General features: G+C 44.4%; 1 protein-coding gene across 1 annotated transcript; it reads right to left on the minus strand.

Moving 5' to 3' along the window:
• Window positions 1–1,588: 1,588 nt before the first annotated feature.
• Window positions 1,589–9,522, minus strand: nudt12 (nudix (nucleoside diphosphate linked moiety X)-type motif 12). Its single transcript, XM_030363261.1, is given in 10 exon segments — window positions 1,589–2,258; window positions 2,343–2,542; window positions 4,778–4,891; window positions 5,300–5,350; window positions 5,353–5,466; window positions 6,670–6,928; window positions 7,025–7,325; window positions 7,535–7,742; window positions 8,881–8,979; window positions 9,109–9,522. Coding segments are annotated over 9 exon segments (1,416 nt in total). The 5' UTR covers window positions 8,939–8,979; window positions 9,109–9,522; the 3' UTR covers window positions 1,589–2,147.
• Window positions 9,523–10,082: the final 560 nt, after the last annotated feature.

Genomic DNA, 10,082 nt, shown 5'->3' on the forward strand with positions numbered 1-10,082 from the left:
TGCCGAAAAAAATCATAGACGCAAATGGGCGTGGCCTATGCCAAAAGATGCAGCAGACTCCAGTGCATCTGTGGGTATAACGTTTTGGACTGTGGGCGGTTCGGTGTGGGAGTTATAGCCCCAAACACGTTTTCCTAGGTATAGCGCCACCTAGTGACCGAAATGTCTGGATTTTGTCATCTGCGTAGTCCGCACGGACCTGGATCTAGTCATGCAATTGGCGTGTCTGCACCATATACGGTTTGGGCTGTGGTACCACTTCTAGGGGGGAATAATAACAAACACTACAAAAACAATAGGGATCCAACCTGTTGGCTTGGACCCCTAACAACCTGTTGGCTTGGACCCCTAAAAAAACCTTACAAAAACAATAGGGTTCCAACCTGTTGGCTTGGACCCCTAACTAACTCCCAATGTGCTGCGCTCGTGAGCAGTGACTAACACGTGCGTGCTGAGCAGTATGGTCTCACCGTTAGAGTCTACGTATAACAAATTAACATGGCCTGGGACCTAAAGAAAAACAGGCACAACATGCTCAAACAACGCGTCTTGTGTACATTGGTGAGGTGAGCGCGCAGCTGCCTGAGCGAGCGTGCTTTCATGTTGTACGGTAAAATTCAATCTCCTCTTTTTTACTCCAGCTAAAGTTGTTAGTTAGCAAGGCGAGTAGGAGCGCAATCTGCAGGATACTATAGAGTGAGAAGCGCAATAACATTTCTAAAAAAAAAAAAAAAAAAAAGGTTGTAATCGGCGTCTTTTTGGCAGATGTTGATTATTTTCAAAAAGGCTATAATCGGCCGATTAAATCGGCAGGCCGATGAATCGGTCGGGCCCTAATAAGTACCATTAGTACAACATATGCAGTATGTTTCTATGTTCTGCTCATATATCCAGGCGTTGGTGAGGAACATCTTGAATATCGAAGACTTTTTTTTGGGGACAAACATCCCATCAAGATCACTGGAGGTGCACTAGAGGCCAGCGAGTGTACCGACGCCCCTCCAGCTTTTCTAGGAGAGCTACCCCTCTCCCAGGAATACGTGGCCGCTGCGCAGGTCATAGCCATGTCCTCGCTGTATAAAATAAGTGCGTTCTTTCCCAAGCCCGGACTACTTCGCCAACAGCCTCGTCGCCAAGGAAGCACTTTCTGACAGGATGCAGACCCTCATTCAACGACCCCTCCTACGCAGCTATTTTTTTCCCCAGGAAGAGGAAGTGACCTCACAGCTCAGCAAGTTCCACAACTCAGAGGTTTTCAATCTTTGTTTAGGTGAGGGTCTGCACCGCGCAGGGGTTTCTCTGATGGTCTGCGAGGGAGATTACATCCTCAGCTCAAACTTCACTGAGACCAGTCCTTTTGGGAGCTCCTGTATCCGAGTGGCTGGTGCTGAAGTACAATAGAACAACCACACTTCTTGATACATTCTAAAGCAAAGATTCAATTTTTTACCCTGGACACGATTATCTTCCACCTGACTGAACCAGGATCATATATACTTCTCCTGGCGCAGTTTACAATTTGGTAAAAAAAAAAAAACATATTAATTGAAATAACTCGGGGATAAAACTGGGGATTCTGTATTTGCGGTTTGGTTTTAAAGTCAGGTTACTCTTTAATATTGTAATTAAATCATTTCAAATGAACTTATAATTATGAACTGAACTCATATTTGATCAATTCTTCCTCTGCATTGAAGGTATCCTAGCTAGGAGCAGTGGGCAGCCAGGTTAGTGATTGCAGCATGCAACCATTTTATTCAGGAAATTGTATTTTTATTACATCGGCCATAACTTGGAAATATCTGACGTCCTTGGACTTTTAAAAAAAGCAATGGCTGCTCTGGAAAGAACTGTGTCATTTTAATGTTATGTTCAAGTCTGGAAGTGCTTGGTAGCTGATGAGGTCCCACTTGGACCGTCTGCCCTTTAAGGGAATATCTGCAATGAATGTGTCCAATCAAAACTTTTGATTAAACTTAATCCAGGCCAATGTTGGGTTCAGGTATTCCATAGTGGTTATGTGTTTTGGTGTTGCATGTTGTCCTTTGTATGAAGCATGTTGGAGGTTGACTGTTGTATTCATGTTGGTGGTTGTATGCATGTATGGGATTGTAGCATGTTGCTGTTCATGTGTAGTATGTGAGGTGTTAAAGGTTGGAGTTGCAGCCAATCCAGTGTTTGACGAGCTGGTGGGCGATGGTCTGTTGAGGAGAGAGGAGGAGGACGGGACTACCTCCCCTGAAGAGGGCATCAATCACCTGAAAGACAGAAAACATGTTCACAATCACAAGCACACTGTTTTGTGTGCTTGTGATTCATCAAGTTTTGAGGAAGTAGCTGACCTTTTGCCGTGGAAACCAGCGTGCCTCTTCGATCTCATTCTCATCCACTTTGATGTCCGTAGACAGTGCGACGGCCAGGCAGCCAATCATGAGGGAGGATGGGACGGGCCAGGGCTGACATGCCACATAGCGCACAGACCCCACCTTCACCCCGCTCTCCTCCTCCACCTCCCTCCGCACAGCACTCTCCACACTCTCTCCTAGGGGAGAACTACATGTTGATACTCTTCACTCTCCTAGAGGAGAAGCACATGTTTATACCTCCTGCTCATAGCCTGGCTATTGCCTTGACCAACGTCAATCGCATTGCAGATTGGTCTTGGGAGGCTGCTGTCATTTTCTTCAGCACAAGAGGCGTCAACGGGCCTAGTTAAAATGACTGTACGTAATTGTCTGCTTGCCGTCGCTTCCCTGTCGTCATTGATTTAAACCAGCCAATAATGTGCCAGGGGGAAAAGACAGCTTCTTGATTGGCTCCCGCAAAAGCGTATCGGAAGCAGAAAGAAATGTATTGCTCCTCTCCTTTCAAATCGCCGGCAGAATGGACTGGGGGTATCCAGTCTATCCTGCTCACTCTCCCCTAGGAGAGTGAGAAGCATAGACTGGATACCCCCCAGACCAAGATCTTGTTATCTGCTGTTGGAAAGTGTCCATCGGTCCACACTCAAGTTTTAGATCGTTTTGGCACTCAAAACTATCTAAAACTTGAGTGTGGACTAGAGATGTCCGATATTATCGGCCCACCGATATTATCGGCCGATATTAACATAAAAATGTAATATCGGTCAATATCGGTATCGGATTTTTTTTGCCTTAAAACCGATTTTTTTTTTTTTTTTTTATAGCTCAAATAAATGTTTTCAAAATTGTGCAGTACAGTGCACATTGTAATTGACTCATATTTGTGCATTTATTCAATTAAGGTTATTGAGTTTTAGTTAAAGAAACATACTGCTATGTTGCACATAGTTGTTCAGGTACAATGTTTTATCATTTGTGAAGTCAGGTTTGCCCTATTTGTTGTGGGCATTGTCAAGATTATCTCAGGGAGAGTGTAATCCAAACTGTTGTCTGAGACCAGTTTGGTCTGAGACCAGTTTGGTCTCAGACAAACTGGTCTCAGACCAGTTTGTCTGAGACAATTTGGAAAGACAATTAGTTTCCAAATTACTTTTGGAAAGTAATTATTACTTTCCAAAAGTAATAATTATTAATTATTACTTTCCCCTTAAATTAAGTTGAAGTATTTTTCTTATTTTGCACAGACAATGTTAACATTTGGAAAGCCTTGTTGCATTCAAGAATGCATCCAGTGGGGCATCACAATAACATTAAGCATGTTGTGTTAATTCCACAACAGGAGATATGTAATGTTACCTGAATTAGGTTTGAGGAAAAATAAATAACCCAAATATCGACATCGGTATCGGCTGATATCGGAATCGAAAATTTAGAGTTGGACAATATCGCATATCGGATATCGGCAAAAAAGCCAATATCGGACATCCCTAGTGTGGACCGTTGGACACTTTCCACCCTCAACGGCCGCAGTTGATTAGTACTATACAGCACTAAAATAAATACAAATAAAATCGATAGAAATTGATTGATTGTAATTTAAATGGATAGCTATTAAAATGATGGGCGAATTATGGAAATGATCAAGCAGAAAGAAAAACACCACAGAAGAAGAACCGTCAAACTGCAAACTCATTTCCGGTAGGTGCGCAAAGGCTGTTTTGACAGTGCACTGCAGAAAGGAGAGCACTGAGCCTATAAGTAAGTGTACTGTAGGGATAATTAAGTGCACTCAATGTAAGTGCACTTACGTAAGTGCTCGATTTCAGACACAGCATTAGTTACCTCCTCTGTTGTGTTGCTAGTGTTAGTTACCTCCTCTGTTGTGTTTTTTGTGTTAGTCACCTCATCTGTGGTGTTGTTTGTGTTAGTTACCTCCTCTGTTGTGTCGTTAGTGTTAGTTACCTACTCTGTGGTGTTGTTTGTGTTAGTTACCTCCTCTGTTGTGTTGTTAGTCACCTATGTAAATGTAACTGTAAATGGACTGCATTTATATAGCGCTTTTCTAACCATTGGCCACTCAAAGCGCTTTACAATATTGCCTCACATTCACCATTCACGCACAGACAGCGGAGTCAACCATGCAAGGCGACAGCCAGCTCGTCGGGAGCCAACAGTCAGGGTTAGGTGCCTTGCTCAAGGACACCTCGACACTCAGCTAGGAGGAGCCGGGGATCGAACCAACAACCTTCAGGTTACCAGCCAACCCGCTCTACCTCCTGACACAGGGCAGCTACTGCTGCCCTGTGTTTGTTTTGTTAGTCACCACTTCTGTTGTGTCTTTTGTGTTAGTTACCTCCTCTGTTGTGTTATTTGTGTTAAGTTACCTCCTCTGTGGTGTTGTTTGTGTTAGTTACCCGGCTCTATGAAGCCAGCCAGACAGGAGAACATCCCAGTGGGGAAGACCTTTTTGCGTCCCAGCAGACACTGCTCCCCATCCGGGTGGAGGACCAGCATGATCACCACTGGGTCTGGGTCAAGGTTCAATCACAACACCAGGAGGTCAAAGGTTAGACACCAAATGAAAGAATATGGCTTGTGGATGTTTGTCTTTTAAACCATGAAGGACATCAAGCACACGGGTCAGTCCTACAGTTTCACTTGGAGTATTAATGAAAGGCCCAGTGATTGTCTTTGTAGCTGGTTTAGGGATGGGCACAGAGAGATGTATTCCCTATCCCTACAAGCCTACCTATTATCTTTGTATAATATTCTCAGAGACGGTTAATTAACTGAGTATTGAAAAAACTGGTGTGATCTGTGATAACAAGATCAAGCCAGTGCATTAAAACTATCTGCATCGTACCACAAATCAAACCACATCATGCAAAATTAAACGAACTACAGTGGTGAAAGAAAAAGAGCATGGGTCTTATCACCGACGCGAGGGTAGCTGGTGTTGTGGACCCCCTGCAGACTGCTACAGCTGCATTGGTGCAGGTCCTCTTGTACCCCGCCTCCTCTGACCTGGAACTGCTCCCACAGGTTGGGCAGAAGGCGTAGCGACTGTGCCACGCCAACACCGCCCGTGCCTGCGCTAAGATACCTGGGGGTTTGAGGTCCAGTTACAGAGTATAACTGAGAAGAAGGTCAAGGCAAGTGATACTTCACTGTTGATTAGTAGGGATGTGTCGGTCGCGACCGATTCGTTACAACAAACGAATCCCGAACGTGAACGACAAGAACTAGTTCCCCAAAACAAGAAGAACTGGTTCTTTGATTCTTTTTTTTAAACATCAACCAAAAATATGGTCACGTAAATAAAATATAAAAAACGAACAGAGCTTCGTCTCCCCGCGACTTATATTGATTGAGTCTACAACGTTCTCAAAGATTCAGCCAATGAGAGGTAGCAATGGCACCTGGGTAAACCAATGACAAGGCGGGGTACCGTCGAATATGCGCGCTTTCTGTCTGACGTATCTTGGGTCATACCATTCGACGTGGGGCCACTCATATATCCCCCTACATTTTTTCGAAAATAGACTTGACCTCCATCTGTTTATTGGATAAACGCATTTCCCAATCCCAGGAGTCTTTGCTCCATTCTACGTCAATTTAAGAACAAACAAAGAAATTAAATTGCAGTCGTATATTTTTTATTTATGACCATGAAAGTTCTGTAATGCCTGAACAATGAAGAATGAAATGTAAAGTAAAATACAATTATAAATGTAAAACCTGTGCAAGTGGTGTAAATATTGGTGGGACGTTCGGTTATACTATATAGGAGGCATCTCCAAACGGCGGACCGCGGTCTTGACGGTCCAATCCGGACCCATGACCAATTTAAAATAATAATAATAATAAAAATAAGGTTTTTTTTTCTTCGTTTTTTTTAATAATCTGACGTAACGAACGAATCAAAACGACCAAATCAAATAAACGAATCGTTATAGTGAACTGAACTGAAAGAACAAGTTCCCGGAAAATAATCATTTTGCCCATCCCTAGTACCCAGGGTCACTACCCCCCTGGGTCCCTATGCCGTGGGTCTCTAGCCCCCGGGTCTCTATGCCCTGGGGCTCAACCCCCTGTTTCTATACCCCCCTGGGTCTCTACCTCATGGGTCCCTTTGCCCTGGTTCGCTACTTCCTTGGTCTCTACCCCATGGGTCCCTATGCTCTGGGTGCCTATGCCATGTATCTCTACCACCTGGGTCTTATTCCCTGGGTCTATCATAAATAAACTAGGAATCCCTATTGAAGAACATGTCAGTTAATAAATAAAACATTCTACTTCTACTGACCTGCCTCGTCCTGGCTGAAGTTCAGCAGGTCTCTGTTGGGTCTTCGTGCCCAGAAGAGGTCCTTCTCCCCACCCAACTTAAGCAAAACCTCTGGATCCTCTGTGGAGTTGATGGCAAACCAGGCAGGAGGCTCACTGGAGGTCTCAGGGGAGGAGGAGGGACGTCTCCTCTCCACGCCCAGGAAGACCAGCACTGAGCCTGGCTTGAGCAGCAACTCCTTTACCAGCGAGGAGGAGAACCGGGACAAGCTGGTCTGAGCCTGTTGGGACCAGAAAAACTTCTGGTCTCAGTCTGTTGGGACCAGAACCCAAGACAACCTCCCTCTATGTCTCCCTCCGAGGACCCGACTACCTACCCCAGATCCTGTGCTGGGCTCCAGACTGTGAACCAGAGGGCTGAGTTCGGAGAAGAGCAGGAAGACGGAGTCGGGTTGGTTCTGTTTGTCCTGCTGCCACGTCGCATCGCTCCTCCTCTCGCTTAGACGGTCCAGAGGCTCGGCGCTGAAGTAGATCTCCTGGCTCGGGTCAGTGGTCGCTAGGATGTGTTGGGATTGGTTGTCCGTCCCCACCAACAGGTTGCCAATGTGCGTGTGACCCCAGAACTTGGCGATGTCATAGGCTGTCTGGGATGAGCGATTTACGACCAAGCGATCGGCCCTAGAGGAAGGAAAGGTGGGGAGCGGTCGAATGGGAGAGAGGAGATTGTTCAAAGTTCTAGGGCCACTTGGTCCAGTGGCTGATTTTAATTCTTACTGTATGCTTTGATTGCTAAAGTTCAGTTAAAGCACAGTGTCAGCGTTAGAGCAACATGAGTTTTGAACATTTTAACTTTTTTGGTTTGGGTTATAGAGGTTTGCGGTTCGAACCCGTGTGACAGCAGGGTCTCTGTTACGGTGTAGTGTCCGTTGCGGGCGGCCAGCATCAGAGCATTCCAGCCGTTGGCTCCGGGCCGGTCGAGGAGGGAGGGGCAGCGGGAGATCAGGCTCGAGACCGCCGCCACATCCCCCCTGGATGCTGCATCCACAAACCTCTCCACCATCTCCTCCGTCATGTTCATCCTCACACTCTTGACTACTGGAGATAAATGGAAGGGACCGTTTTCAGTTAACACGTTAACTTCAGCATCGTTCATATATTACAGATAAGTAATTCGATTTTGATGAGCCGCAAACGACGTTGCACAAAAATCATTGTTGGTCATTTAAGAGTAGTACAACTGTCAATAAAGCTGTGAAGCGTTCTCCGAATACTCAACATGTTTCCACAGACATCTTGACAGAAAGTTGCACATACATGACGCACAATGATTTTTGTAAACCCTAGGCATGCCGATATAAACGGGATGACCCAAGCTGCCCCTAGATGTGCAATATTGGGGATATTAACGCCATTAAATACAATCAGATAAGACTTATATGTTCAACAATAGGGCACTACATGGGGGCTCTCTCTAGCCCCCTCTTACAGAGCGTCTACATCCAGGAGGTAAAGCTAGTTATGGTAGCAACCTTAAGTTCAATGTGAGTGACCCCTGTCTATTAGGGGTGTAACGATTCACCAATACGAATCAGTATCTGGTTGTATTAAAACAGATGCGACTACATCGATACGTGGGCACCTGAATCGATTATTGAAACGTTGCGAATCGGTTGAGTGAAGCTTTAGCCTGATATGAAGACAGCATTGTCCACTCATTTCATTCCGTTTCCATACGGATCCAGAAAATGAAACTTAAGGAAGCGGGCGGATCCGTGTTTGTGCTTGTTTGCGCGCGCGCCCTGCGTCTCACGAGCAGGGAACAACCGGAGAAGTGACGTGAGCGAATAGCAGCTATATGAAAAGGGTGAAACGAGTTTCCGCGCACCAGCGAATCTGAAATCAAACGTGTCGAACACTTTTGGCACTTATAAGGAGGGGAAAATTGACAAAAGCTTCGCTATTTTTTAAATTGCGTAGGACAGCGATCAAGTCTATAAATAATGGAATAAATGTGTCTTCCATTTTTCCCCCATGCCATAAAGACATAAATATAAAACCCTAAGATTCCATGGTCCCTATACCATAGCCTACATGTATTTGAAAGTAGGCAATGTCTCTTTTATAGAAGGATTATTTCGAAACGCATCGTTCCATATTAAAATGTATCGTCCCTGAATCGTAGCACATGTATCTAGATACGTATCGGATCGATCTATAAAGGAGAAATGCTCACCCCTATCATTCACATTCGTCCTTTGACGACTGGCATTCTCACATTGGATGACAGACATTTAAAGTCGAAACTCTTTCTTGGGTTAAGTTACGTAGGCTACTGTGGTTTTATATGGACAAACGGTAGAAAGATAATACATATTAAAACCAAGGCGAGCAGCGATGTTGGAGCAACATTTCTTCAAATTAAAATATGTCAGCAAGATTACATAGACCGTAGATTAATAACCTTGACGTTGACTCCGTCAGTCTGACTCCTCGTTGGGGAACACTGTGGTGTTGTATAATGTTAGTTGCATAAACGGGCTGTGTGGCATTCAAGAGCGATACGTGTTGCTGCCGGCGTTACACACTAGTTCCCAAACTGTCTGGTTCTCGCCGGCGTGCATGTGGCGGCAACGCGCATATTTACCCAGATTTCACCTGGTTAATCGGAAATTCCAACAAAACTACCTTTAGTATTTGTCGTATCTCGTTATTGTTTTGAATAGGTTTGTCTTACAGAGTACTACATTAAAGCGCCCTAAAACACTTGATTAAATTAATTATTTGTTATATTTCTTAAAAAAAACGGACACTAGCTGGATTGGATCACAAAAGTATAGGTGAGGGCGTTCTATTTCATATAGCCTGCGCCGCCTAGAGTGCTGCGAGTGCTGCCTAGTGTTTGTAGCGTTCAGAGTTTGGAACGACTCGCTAATGTGGAAGCACTTCCGCTTCCGCTTTTTAATATTGCGCCAGTGTTAAATATTTTAATATTTTAATTTTTGAAATTGTTATTGGCGACAGTAGATTGTTTTAACACCACCTACTTACATATTTAAACACAATCAATCCATGCAAAATATAGCCTATCATTACCAATGTTTGTAATAACGCCATTTAAAATAACGGCGTTAGGTGACGCCGTTATTTTTTCAGTAACGGGGTAATCTAACTAATTAATGTTTCCGTCGTCACAACACCGTTACCGTTACTGAACGTTAAATGCGGTGCGTTACTATGAATTGATTGAATAAAATTAAGTATCCAAACGCACCCCTGGCTCCACACACAAACTAGATATAGATATATTTTTTAACAACACTGCTTTTAATGCTGTGGGGTATTCCACAAACTAACAAACACAGAGTAAACGCTGAACTCTAGGTTGATTGACCCTGTGCCAACTAAACCAGAGCTGTCGATTCCACCGCAACGGGT

This window comes from Gadus morhua, chromosome 8 (genome assembly GCF_902167405.1).
Source record: "Gadus morhua chromosome 8, gadMor3.0, whole genome shotgun sequence".
NCBI lineage: Eukaryota > Metazoa > Chordata > Actinopteri > Gadiformes > Gadidae > Gadus > Gadus morhua.